General features: G+C 43.2%; 1 protein-coding gene across 1 annotated transcript; it reads left to right on the top strand.

Annotated features, from left to right (window-relative positions):
- Positions 1-577: 577 nt before the first annotated feature.
- On the top strand, positions 578-13442 carry LOC113495951 (protein stoned-B-like). The gene is made up of 15 exons (XM_026874957.1): positions 578-900; positions 1355-3649; positions 3716-5262; positions 5333-5501; positions 5606-5738; positions 5801-5994; positions 6205-6420; positions 6505-6649; positions 7677-7805; positions 7987-8092; positions 8318-8486; positions 9211-9325; positions 11445-11763; positions 11845-12052; positions 12125-13442. Exons 2-15 carry the CDS (start codon positions 1386-1388, stop codon positions 12264-12266), a joined length of 5856 nt encoding a protein of 1951 aa, XP_026730758.1. The 5' UTR covers positions 578-900; positions 1355-1385; the 3' UTR covers positions 12267-13442.
- The last annotated feature ends 818 nt before the right edge of the window (positions 13443-14260 follow it).

Below are 14260 nucleotides of genomic sequence, written 5' to 3'. Positions count from 1 at the left end.
TGGGCCTTAGCTAAAGAAAATTTACGAGAAATAATTGGCGGAATCCGCAAGGAAAGGCGTATATATTAAATAATTATTTTCTTTACCATAACAGCCCTTTTAGGCACGATTCTCACCTAAGTCGCTACCTATTTATTATAGTACAGTACAGTTTACACTTTCTCGTAATAAAGTTTCATGTTAAGATTTAAAACTGAGATGATTATTTATAGGCGTCTCACATCAGATGAACCAGATCTATACTTAGTTATGTTCCTAATTTCATACAAACTACACAATGTTCTACAACTGTTCAAATAATATGAATATCATGGAATTTTTGTTTGAAGTTGGCGGTCATTCCAATTACTATATTTTTTACGAATAAGTCGAAGGAAAATTGTAATATGAACTATTTTAGTATGGAAGGTGTTGAAGGCAGCTGGTAGATAACGATTACGTAAGAGCTGCGAGATGTTCCGTGACACTTGAACTTTGTGTGGGGCGGCGTGGGCAGTGCGCGCGCCGGCGGCGCGGGGCGCGAGGGCGCGAGGGCGCGAGGGCGCGAGCCGGCCGGTCGATACGGGCGGCGCGCGCCTCGCTCCAGTCGGCTGCCAGCGCCCAGCAGGCGCCCCCGAGCGCAACCAACAGCTCGCCGCCGCGAACCGAGCCCACCGCGACTGTCCGTGTGTTGCGATGAAGGTATAGAGGCCCCCCATCCGTAGCGCGATAGTGTAAGCCTTAGCTGTAAGTAGCGGCGAGCAGAGGCCCGGTACGTGTCCTAGCTAGCCGCTCGGTGTCCGCCGCGCCCTCGTCGCGGCCTCGCCCGCTCACCGCTCACCGCTCCGGCTCCTCCTTGAGGAGTTGTTCATTGCCATGAATCCGACTCATCACTCACCTGCACGTTCCTACATGACATACGTGACTGTCTTTACATTATTTTTTCTTTGTCTTTAGTTGTTATTTTTAATTCTACTGCAGGTTTTTTTATAATAGTAACTTTTCGGCTATTAAGTAGTCTTTGTGTTATATTGAGTATGATTCAATTAGTTACTAATGTAATGTAATACTTACTGAGAGTTTGATAACACATTCGATACATGCCACAAAAGGCATTATTCCATTATAGTTTTTCGATCAATAAACATTGCGTTAGCATTATCTGAGCTGTTTTAGTGAAGAGTATTGTGCTAATTTTATTACATAAAAATTATTGAATGAATCGAATGTATAATTGACCGGTATAATTCTGTGATATGAACGTAACAGTATTCGCGAATAACTTGCAGTTGTGGTAGGTTAGGTAAATTTTGGTAGTTTATTGAAAATTATGTAAGGTGTGTGGGAATTAATTGAGTTTACTATTTTGTTTCAGCAACACGAAGCATTATTAGGAAACTCGTATAATGCTAAAACTACCAAAAGGTCTTAAAAAGAAGAAAAAGGGGAAAAAGTCGAAACGTAAAGGAGAGGAGGAGCTTTTCACCGAAGAGGAACTAGAAAAGTACAGAAGAGAACATCAACAACAAAATACAGAAAACGGTGAAGGTTCTGTCAAGGAAAATGAAGAATGGTCTAAATTTAAAGATTTGACAACTGGTGTCGATTCTGTTCTAAAGAAAACTCAAGGAGATCTAGACCGGATCAAATCTACTTCATTTTTCCAACGAATTCCACCAAAACAAGTTGAACCAGAGAAGAAAGAAGCTCCGCAGAGGCCCGTTGTTGAAGTCACAGAGGCTGATTTCCCACAGCTTGTTCAGGCTTCAGCGGCAGAACTTGATGACGCCGATAAGAGTGAGTACGGAGTAACCGACGACGAATCTGAAGAAGACGATCAAGACGATATCTTTGATACCTCTTATGTGGATGCAGTTGAGCGTGGAGAGGTAAAGCTCGCTTATGTTCCTGATTCACCAGAAGAGTTCCAGGATGATGATATATTTGACACTTCGCACGTCGATGCGTTAATCAAAGGACAAGAAGTCAAATCCTCGAAGGGGAAGAACGCATTAGACATAGGAATAGCAGTCAGTGTACTTACTGGAAGAATCGACAATTTGACTGTCACCACTAAACGACCCAAAAGAATAATTCCAGGTGATTTACTGTTAGAAAGTAGCGATAACGTCGATAGATTCGTTGAATCGAGCGTCGTCAGTGAGCCTGTGGAAAAAAGTATATTGGATTTAGATGCGGATATTCCTATAACGACACCCATAGACTTGAGTGTTTCTCTTCATACGTCTTTGATTCAGCAAAGTCAAAAAGGTGATACTACTGACACGTCTTTTTCCAAGGATTGTTTTAACGTTGAGCAGTCTTCAGTGGATGAGGAAATTGATGAATTTACGCTTTTAGCCGCGAAGTCAATCGAAGAGAATACTGAAGTTCAAAAAATAAGAGAGTCTGAAATAAATTTAAAACCTGTGATACAAGAATCGTGGTCTGCTTTTGAGGCTGATAAAAATGAGTCAGTTTTTGCTGAAGGTATTGTCGAAGACCAAATTGATGTCTTGGATCCGTATTTAGACCAAGACGATCCATTTGATACAAGTTTTGCTGATGCTGTGATTCCTGCTGTACAATTTCAATCTAGCAAGGAAGCAATTATTCTTGAAGACGACGACGATTTTGATCCACGAGCTGAAGAAGTCCGTGTAAAGTTAAATAACAGACGAAAATCATCAGTTCGTATTCATTTAACGGATCCTTCTGGTATTCGAGAATCTATAACATCCGATGATTTAATTGATAAAGAAGATAATCAAACTGTGCGTGACTTATTGGGTGGAAGTACCACAGATTTATCCCAGCTAGGTGACTCTCCGTTAGATCCAGTTGATGTTAATAATTGTGAAATAGATCCATTCGACACAACAATTGTTGATAAAATTGTCGCCCCTGGTAAAGTGGAATTAAAACTATTGGAGCAAGAATTAATAAGTGCAAATACTCCTTCAATATATCGGGTACTAAGTGATCCAGATTTTGACCCGAGAGCCGACGAGCCGACGAGAACGGAACGTCGAGCATCGCGTCCTGAAAACCTTGTTGTTAGTAAAAGTGTTGTTTTCAACGTTGATTCATCAGGCTCGGTTGATTTAGACTCAAAAAATAAGTCAGTAAAACCAGTCACACCGTATTATACTCGTGAGCTTTCTATAACTGAAGACGCCAGTGAAGAAGCGGAAACAGAGGACATCGTACCGGATATTTTAACTCGTACTCGATCAGACGAAGACTTGGCAACGAAAGTCAAGTATCAAACTAAAAGACGACATTCAGAATTTGCACAATCAAATTGTAAAGTTATAATAAAACCCAGTGACTTACTTCACAGCGCTGAAGCTGAAATTAAGGTGAAAGTTCTTACTCCGTCAGAGCCCCAACGGTCGACCGTGGTCCCAGATCCATTTGATACATCGTTTGCGAGTAATATCGCACCTAGCAAAACTGAACTAAAACTCCTTGCCAAAGAGTTTTCTTGTGAGGAAGCAGATAATTTCGAGGAAAAGAGTCAAGATCTTTTAGATCCATCTGACGATATATTTCAGGCCAAAGCGTTAACACCAGAACCGTCAAACGCAAACAAGTTACCCGAAACAGATTTTGACCCATTCGATACATCTTTTGCCGGCGATCTCAATCCGGGTAAAACCGAATTAAAGTTGTTAGAATCGGAGTTTTTAGGGTAAGTACTAACAACAAACATGGCTTACAATCCATTCTTAAGTATGAATGAGCCAAGTGCACCGGCAGCCACAGATGTGCACAATCCATTTATGACAACAGATACAGAAACAGATGCGTTTGCCGGTGACAATCCGTTTGCCGCTAGTAATCCCTTCTCAGATTTTGGGGGTGGATACGAACCGCCAGCCGGGGATACTGTACCTATTGATATTTTTGGTGGTGTAGAACCAACAGGGATAGGAGCAAAACAATTTGAAGGATTTACTGAAAACTCCGCCCAATTGGATATTTTTACAAGTGGGCCGGAAGAGCACGATCGATTAGTCAAGCCAACTGAACTTGAATTGGTACCAACAACGGCTGACCAACCATTTTTAAAAGATGAAGAAATTCAGGAAGCTCCATTGCCGGCCCGGCCTCTTCCACCTGAAACTCAGAATTTAATTCTGAGTGTAACTGGTCAAATGGAATTCACAAGTTCTCATCTTCTGGATCGAATACCACCAACAAGGACTCCCAGCCCAGTATCAGTGCGAGATATTCATTCTCCAAGCCCGACTCCAGAACCTGAGCCCGCAGAGGAGCCACAAAGTGAGAATTTCGATATCAATCGCAATAAGCCAGTGCGGCCACCCCCAGCTCGACCACCGCCCGCGGGACGCCCTCCGCCGCCACGTCCACAGCCCCCGCGGCCCCCCACCGCGCCACCTGTTCCACCGGCTCCTGTCGTTCAGCCCATTCCATCGATGCAACCATCACAATATCTTGATGACATTAATCTTTTTGATGCGCCCGTTCCAGCGCCTGTAAAACCCACTAAAGAAGCAATAATGAGCCTGTACTCAGCACCCAAAGAAGAAACAAAACAGATAGATTTCCTAAGTGATGATATTGTAGACGACATACCTTCCGATGCAAGTCATCAGACACCGCAGCCTTTTGGGGAAGAATTAGTAATTACTGCGTCTGTTTCTGGTCAAATGGGATTTGAAACACAGGAAAAAGGCGTAGCAAGCGTATCCAGTAGTGCTGCTTTTCTACCACCTATGGATACAGTGACAGACACTGTGGCACCTATGGATTGCACAGAACCAACATCAGAAGCGGCAGCTTACCCTACATCCAATACTTCGCCATTTGCAGAGAACATGAAAGACGAGTTCTCGTCTCCGCAAGCCTTAAATGGTGACCGAAATCCTTTTGAAAGTATGAGCGAACCGTTAGATACGTCGGAACCGTTTTCAGAACATGATGTATTCGGAGTTAAATCAGAAGATATTGTTATGGCATCTAGTGGTGACGTATTTAATGCACAAGACAACATATTCGAGCCGGTGTCCACGACCGATATGGAGCAACCCCAACCTGATATATTTCCCTCATCCCAAAATTTTAGTGATGCGTCTCAACCCTTTAGCGGAAATGCTGAAGGAGTGTTCGAAACAAGTGGACCTTCACCGTCGACAGACGTAAGCTGGGGTGCGCCTTCGGAAGCAATGATGCAGGATGCTTTCCCTAGAAGCCAAGATGCTTTCGATGCATTTTCAGCAAAGTTCGATGCAACGGCCTCAAATAACTTAAATTCAGGTCAGTTTCACCAGTACAATTTTTTTTTTTTTAAGCTTAATTTCAATACCTTAAATATATTTTTTAATAGGAGCATGGGGCGATGATGCTACAGCAGAAGCCGCACCTGGAGGGTTTGAGGCTGAGGCGTTTGATGCGTTCCTGAGCATGGGCGCACCCCCTCCACCCGCCGCCACGCCACGCCTGGACCATCAGGGTTCGCGAGACTCTACAGACGACACATTCTCCGTCTTTATCAGGTGAAATATATTCAAGTTGTTTTTTATTGAATAATCAATAATATAAGTATCTTTATTGAACGTTGTGATTGAGTTCACCTCACTATGATTTTCTATCAATGTAGACCGAAAGATAGCGAAACAAGTGGTGAAGAAACTTCAGTGCCAGTGCTGGCGCCGCCGCCGCGGCCACAGGCACTTCCTGAGTCACCGCGTCTCAACCCCTTCGATAAAAGCAGCTTCGAGGTGCAACAGCGCGTCGAACCGCAATATGGTCAGTGTCTAACTGCAAAGACGGTTATGCCTTACTTAATAACAAGTCATTTTTAATGTATGACGTGATTGCAGACCGAGGCGATGCCGACGCAGGTAGTGGCGGTGAAACCCCTCCAACCCCGCTCTTCGATGAAGATGTATCTCAGCCGCTAGAAGACTTTCCTCGTACCAAGTATACGGGGCCAGGCTGGGAGATGCATTTGCGACAACCCAACAAAAAAAAAATCACTGGGCAAAGGTTAGTCGACTTTGTCGCAATCATCAATTAAAGTTTAAAATACTGGTTTATAGACTATTCTCTATTTTCTATTATAGCCTAACTTCAAGTTATGAATAAAAAAACTACCTTACAAACCTACTGAATAAAGCTACAAGGCTTTTTGTTTTTTCAAATAGACTTACCACTTTCTGTATCGTTTGTTTCAATGGGTCCATTATTAATATTCAGGTTTTGGAAGAAAATATTCGTTCGCGTGACATACGCGGGCGACAACCCTGTGGTGCAGCTGTTCAACGCGGCCGGCGACAAGGAGCCCTTCCAGGAGCTGCCGCTGCAGGCTTGCTACTCCGTCTCCGACATCGGCGCGCAGCAGTTCGACCAGTTCGGCAAGATATTTACGGTCAAACTGCAATATGTCTTTTACAAAGAGCGGCCCGGAGTCAGGTGAATCCTTGTCATTACCTGCATGTACCTACGGTGCTTACACCAAGTGCGAACAGCAGTATCATATCGGTGTCCTTGAATCAGGCCGGGGCAGGTGACGAAGGCGGAGCGGATCACCAACAAGCTGTCGCAGTTCGCGGCGTACGCCATCCAGGGCGACTACCAGGGCGTCAAGGAGTTCGGCAGCGACCTGCGCAAGCTGGGCCTGCCCGTCGAGCACGCGCCGCAGGTACCTACTCTACTCGACCACGAGCGTGCTTCAGCTAACAGCATGACTATTACACTACACTACGTTTTAAAAAGAATACTTTGGACAGGCTACCGATCCGATTAAAATAAAATCTCTCAGGTCTATTTCTGTAGCTGGAAGATGGCTGTCGCAGCTCCGCCATAATACGACACATCTCAATCTACTTTGGATTCGTTTGAATTATCTGGAGTCTGGACGAGTGCTTGTAGATACCTACTTTAATAAAAGCAGCACAGTAATCTTGTGTGAAAGGATTTGTTTTCTTATTTAATTAAATTTCTTGCAAATAAGACATTTTTCCAGCATTTCTTATTATTTCAAGGTATTCTACTGTTAGAAAATGAAACTAAGTACTTTGTATTCAATAAATAAACTTTTTTTCTATTAGAAAATGCTTTACTTACAAGAGGTTCTATATTGTGATGTCTAAAACTAGATGTAAAAAATTTATTTGAATTCCATGATAATATTTTTGTCACCGAATTCAAACATTTATTTTTTTTATATCTAAAACTACAATAAATTCGGTATAAAATCTTAACTTTCGTTAGATAACCTACGTGAGCTGCACTTTTTCATTTGCGTCGTAGTGTCTAACATAGGAGTGCAATATTTTTTTGTTACCGAGTGGTTGAGGTCACCACGCCAAAACCCACTGAGCGCGACGTGTCGCGGGTTCGATCCCCGCGTAGGACAAGCATTAAATTTGTGTGAACCACGAATGCTTGTCCTGAGTCTGGGTGTCTTTGTGCATGTGATTTGAATGTTTGTGAAAACCCCGCGAGACAGGGTATAATTGCATAGAGCGGGAGACGTTTTAAAAAAAAAATGTTCTGTATACAGAAAACACACGAATCCAACAAACACCTTGAAAATAGTAATATAAATTAATATAAATTCGATAAGATATATTTTTTTTCAGGAAAATGTTGGTACGAGTAGTGTAGTGAGTAGTGCGTAGTGAAAGTTATGAGTGATGTTGACCTGTCTTGTTGGGGGCGCGCAGGTGTCGCAGCTGTTCAAGCTGGGCTCGCTGACGTACGAGGACGTGAAGCAGTTCAGCTGCTGCGTGGAGGAGGCGCTGTTCCGGCTCGCCGCGCACCGCGACCGCGCGCTTACCTACAAGATGGAAGAGGTATGCGAACACTAAACTTTAAACTTTAAACTTTTTGACGCATTCAATTTTCTTACGGTCTAGGCTTTTGTGTTTCAATCAGAAACAAAAACATACATACATACATTCAAACATATTACTTAACGTGAAAAATAAATTGGGAGCCTCGCCTCTTCACAACCAAATGACGGTTTGCCAACAGGTGCAGATCACGGCGGTGGACGAGCTGTACGTGGAGCAGGACGCCGAGGGTTCGGTGCTGAAACAGATCGCGCGCGTGCGACTCTTCTTCCTGGGCTTCCTCAGCGGTAACCAGCTGTCCTTAATCAACGTCAGCCTGCGCATAGTCGCCTTGTCCAAGAGTTTGCATTTTTCTTGTCCACGCAGATAAGATTTTTTCACTTATTGCTTGTCAAAGGAATATCAGACTTACTTAAGATATACCAGCGACTTATAATTAATGAACCAGACTTGTCATTTTAATAAGATATGCTGAGCGTCGTGAGTTAGTCCTAACATCGTGGCTTGTGTAGGTATGCCGGACGTGGAGCTGGGCGTGAACGACCTGCGGCGCCAGGGCAAGGAGGTGGTGGGCCGCCACGACATCATCCCCGTCGTCACCGAGGAGTGGATCCGCGTCGAGGACGCCGAGTTCCACGCCTGCGTGCAGCCCGACGAGTTCGCCAGCACGCAAATCATCAAGTAAACTATAGCTGACACACACGCCCACTTCTAAGAATCAACTGACTCATCACCACCCTTGTTTGAATACATTTTATTAATCTATGGAGACTTGTTAATGCAGTCAATTATTTTAACAGAAAAGATAACCGATCTTTTATTAGAGACTAGCTGTTGGGCAACAGCGGTGTGTGGTGAGGGTGAGGTTCAGCGACTTGGTGAGTGTTTGAGTCTTCATAGGTGTGACACAGACGCCTATGAAGGCAGGAACGCAAGCAACCCCCCCCCCACCCCCGCGCGGGCGCGTTAGCCCGAGTTATGATTTATGCCTGCCCTGTTTTTTCCACATTTTCATTGTATCTTCGCTCCTATTAGTCGCAGCGTGATGGTATATGCCTAAAACCTTCCTCGATGAATGGTCTATTCAATAAAACAACAATTTTTCAATTTGAAAGAGTAGTTCCTGAGATGTAAAACTCTTCAGCTTTATATACATAAGTATAGATTAGATAGCATAATAATTCTGTTAAATGGTTAACAGTGGCTAGGCTGAACTTACAAAAGCCCTGCTTCTCCCATGGACTAGCGTCTAAAGATAATATTGTGTTCCGATCACTTCTGTGGTTTTACCCTGAGAAAGTGACTAGTGTGCAACGCGAGTCAAGTTGCTTGTAAAATCTAGCAAATACATAAAAATAAATTACTTGAGCATATGTTGTAAATAAAAAGTGTGTGTCTTGTTCAGGTTCAAACCTCCCGACGCTTGCTATATCGAGCTAATGCGGTTCCGTGTGCGCCCGCCCAAGAACCGCGAGCTGCCGCTGCAGCTGAAGGCCGTGTGGTGCGTGACCGGGAACAAGGTCTGTGTGCTTTATTCAATTAACCCTCTTTGGACATTCCCTATCAACGACACGCTAAGCTCTCTCTGACCCTCTCTGACTGGAGAGATAGAAGGCGCAACAAAAGGTTCTACATTGCGCTGTATGCAGTTAATTGTGATTGTCACGTTACCATCATTACCCTCTTCACATCTACAATAATTAAACGAATTCTATTCTTATACCTCCAAATCAACTAATATGCTAGTATTGACATATACATTAAATACGAAGGTTCCTTAAACGAAGCATTATATTTATGTTATGTCTATACATGTATAGATATAATATACAGGGTGTAAGGAACACCGTGACTTTTCCGTGGGACCTGAGTTCTAGACATGATTCCAGACCCCACTGCGTTGGAATTTTTCATCGGTCTTTTCATGAAAATTGCAGTTTTTTTTCGCGTTTTTTTAATTTTATGTGTCATAAAATCATTTTTCCTACGTATTTCAATAATATTTTCATAAACAAAATCATTATTAAGCCGTTTTCACAAAAAAAGGCAATGTAAATGAAACACTAAAAACTGCTCCCGATCAGCTGATTCGTAAAGGTACTCGTCGGTCATCGCTCTCTTGCAAATCTAACCGAAAGTGACGTCAAAACCGAACCAATACTCATGAGCGACAAGCGTAAGAGATAGCGCAACTATTGCGCGCGCACTCGCACGCATTATTCTTAATCCTGCCTACTATTCCTTTAAAAAAAGCCGCGCGCTTTGTAGGCACCGCTAGCCGCCTTTGTCGACACCGCCAGCGCGTCGCCGACACCTACAGCGGTATCGGCGAGTGACGTACCTGTGACACTGGATAAAATAGTACATCGATTTTTGTTACACGGGTTCCATGTTATAAAATAGAAAATCACCTTCTCAGCGTTTATGAACTTATCGACGAAATTTATTAAAACCTTTTATTATTAACAGTTTGTTATTGTTTAGAATTCTGTAGTTCTAAAACGTGTTGTTATAAACAATAATTTATTTTTTCTAAAATTAAACTCTGTTTTGTTACTAATATCCATCATCTACTAATGAAATTCCTGCCTAAAAATTTTTATCATTTTTTTTCCTACGAACTGCTGAATAATTATTCCAGTCACATAAAACAATTATGTTCTTACACAAAAGTACATTTTGTGATTAATCAATTTTAAAGGTTTAAGTTAAGTACTTTATTGTCAAGAATAATTTTACGATATTCACTTCGACCTCATGTAATTTATCGATAAAGAATCATAGGTACCTAGGTCCAACACTACTCAAAGGTAAAACCGAAAGTTCGGCTTTTTTCAAAATAGTACCTATTTTTACTCAGTTTGTTCCTTACGCTAATCGAATGTGCATGTGCAATCGGGTAATTCGCGGACTAATTATCGTGTAGGCAGACAATTTTATTGTGTTAAGTGATATAAGTGCGTGTGTTGTGTGTGTATTATTTAAATTACGATCCTAGTAGCTCGATAGGTTATTTTACCGCCCGGGAGAATGGCAACATGCTAATGTGTTATGGCGAAGCACGTGGCAATGCAAGTCTCGCGATGAACATTTACTGGACGCGGTACTTTTTGCCCCGGGTTCAGCAGCAGATTTTTCGCCGCGCCAAAATTTGTGTGCACGTAGATGGCGGACATTTCGAAATTTTCGAACCTTATCTGGTTAGAAGTGAGCGAGATTAAGGTAAGAGTAGGTTTGATTTAATAATACACAAGACACAGATTGAAGTCAGAATAGTGTAAATTGATTGGTATTTTTTTGTGATTGTTTTTCGTTACATCACAACATTTTTATAAAATGCGCGTTTCGAATGTTTCGATCGTGTCGCCGAGTGTCGCCCTCCTACCACATTACAGTTCGTGTAAGTATGTACGCTGAGCGTAAGGATCGCGCGGTAACCAATTCATTGCGTGCTCAAAAATGACTAAATCTATAAATATTAATCTCCGACGGTAGCGACTTCTTTAATATTAATTAACACGTTATTTTAAAGTCATTATGCGACTTTGGTGGTACGGTGTTCCTTACACCCTGTATATCCATACTTAAAGCATGTTGGCCATACTTTGTTGACATAGCATCTCTGATCGATGTGTGTAGGTCGAGCTGCGCGCGGACGTGCTGGTCCCAGGGTTCGCGTCGCGCAAGCTGGGCCAGGTGCCGTGCGAGGACGTCGCCATCCGGTTCCCCATCCCCGACTGCTGGATCTACCTGTTCCGCGTCGAGAAGCACTTCCGCTACGGCTCCGTCAAGTCCGCTCACAGGCGCACGGGCAAGATCAAGGGCATCGAGCGGTTTCTGGGCGCCGTAGACACGCTGCAGGAGTCGCTTATCGAGGTCACGTCAGGCCAGGCCAAGTACGAGCACCAGCACCGCGCCATCGTGTGGCGCATGCCGCGTCTGCCCAAGGAAGGACAAGGTCAGTTCTCTTCAACCTCCTCAATTAGTAAACATGTAAAAGAGAAAGTTGTCACAAAGGCGTGCTGCATGTGTTCGACAGGCGCGTATACGACGCACAACCTGGTGTGCCGCATGGCGCTGACGTCGTACGACCAGGTGCCGGCCGAGCTGGCGCGCCACGCGCTCGTGGAGTTCACGATGCCGGCCACGCAGGTGTCGCACATGACCGTGCGCTCCGTGTCGCTGCAGGAGCACGACGGCGACCCGCCCGAGAAGTACGTGCGCTACCTGGCTCGCCACGAGTACATGTGAGTAAACTGACAACACCTTTTAACTATAATCCTGATTTATTGATGATTAACGTGTGTTGCGGTTGGCAGCGTGGGCATCGAGCGCACGTCGGGGCAGGCGGCGCCGGCGTACGCGCTGGCTACGACTGGCCGCAACGCGGAGCCCGCGCCGGCGCCCGCACCCGCTCCCGTGCAGCCCGCGCCCCCCTCTTCGGACTCCGACTCCGACTGAGAGGCTACGGCGTAGACTTCTCTCACGGAAAACGATCTCAAAACAAATTATAACTATATTTTTCAATAATAATGTCCTTAAAAAGCCATCGTAGGAAGAGTAGAATAAAGTGAGGTTATGATAAGTTCACACACTAGTATATTCTGTATAGTACATGTATACATGCGTCGAAGTAGTGACGGCGTGATAACGTAGCGTTTTCTAAAGACAATTGATAAAGAAATGTACCAGGAACGCGCCTAAATGTTTAATAAAAGTTCTATAATATACATACCTTTACGTAAATGTAAAATATATCGTCGGTATTTAACGTTTTCATGTGAAGTATTCATATCTACGTGACATATTGAAGCGCACCTGCAAAGTTGGAGAGCGTCGGCACGGGGCCTGGCTTCGCTCAGAGCATATCGAACCTGTACATACGTGAGTGCTGGCCGCGGGAGACGCCGGCGCCCGCACTCTACCACTGGTGTCACAGAGGCCTTTATGTTAGCTCGGGTCCGAGCTGTATAATATATTACAATGTAAGCAATAATAATAGTGCGAGTGTTTGGCGAGTGTCCGCGACAGTCGGGCCGGACGACCGCCGCCCGGGCCGCGCCGGCGCGGCGCAGCCGGAGGGACGAGAGGGCGAGCTCATGTCTCAGCTTAATCTTAGAATGTTGATCTCATATATTTACTTTAGACAAATGCAACAATAATATATTTAAATAAATATATAAATTAACTATGAATTCAAATATACATATATAAAGGATATATCTTGTAAAAATATAATATTTAGTTAGTCGCGGTGTTTACTTTGAAAGTGTATAAAAAAAGTAGTTAGATGTTACGCTGTTAGGGAATCTCATGTATATTGTGATTTCATGTTTACGGAGTAGTTCCCATATTATACTTGCAGCCCGTCACGCAGCAGTGTGTGTCGGCGCCCTGTCCCTGCACCACTGATCCTGAGAGGGCAATGTGAAAACTTCAACAAAAATATCTATTTATGTACTTAATCTTATTGCTACTCGCGTTACACACAAATACTATTATGATACGATACTATAACTACATGGAAGTATAAAGTGATGTTCTAGCCGCTGTTGGAGATGTGTTGTGCGTACTTAGTACCTCCGACTTACATCGTGAACCCTGTTCTGTTGTGAATAAAGTTTAAATATGAGCTTATGCATTATTAGTTATTGCGCAATGCCCCGCCAGCAGTGCCAGCTCCCCGCCGGATCCTATCGCCTAATCCTAAACAAACAAATAAGAATCGGAATTCCTTTGCTAATTGCTATTTACCCAGTTTATTCTCTCACTTGGGAATGTAGTCATCTTTTGTCAATTCCGAAGGGTAACAAATGAACCTAGGGCCCGACAACAGACAGCTTCAGAGCTTTGGAGAACATGCCTGCCTTGCCGGCAGTCTACGAGTACACCAATCATAAGAAATGAATTATTGAGTAAGTAAGACTGAGTATTTATAGCATTCCCACAGTTCTCAGCTCAGTGTCGACCTGTAGAACCTTCAACACAACACTGATATTTTCACAAATAAATCTAACTTATAACAAATTAGGGAAAAATTGTTAACTGGAAGTTACAGTACAACACGTTATTTTCAGTTTGAATAAGGATGATAACAATTTCTAGTGTCCATTGCATCTTGTAGTTTATTGTATAATAATGGATACCCTTTTTTAATTTGTCCCGCAAACATAAATTGACAAAATTACAGTGAATGAAACTTACGCGTGACGTCACGTTGAGTATAAGTTTTACCATATCGTTACGTCACAAGCCCCTCTCTAAAACTTAACTAAAGGAAAAAATACGTCTCTAATACTTTTCAATTATCTAACTGAGGGGCTAATTTGATTTTTTTCATTTTATACTCAGTCAATCATCATCCCTGTTATCTATAAGAGAATATGTTTTAACTGTTATGAGTGTTATGCACATAGGTATTAGGAAAAGTTCGAAGTGAATGTGGTTTTTGCTCA

Source organism: Trichoplusia ni, chromosome 7 (genome assembly GCF_003590095.1).
Source record: "Trichoplusia ni isolate ovarian cell line Hi5 chromosome 7, tn1, whole genome shotgun sequence".
In the NCBI taxonomy this organism is placed as follows: domain Eukaryota; kingdom Metazoa; phylum Arthropoda; class Insecta; order Lepidoptera; family Noctuidae; genus Trichoplusia; species Trichoplusia ni.
This window is presented reverse-complemented; position numbering and strand designations above follow the sequence as displayed.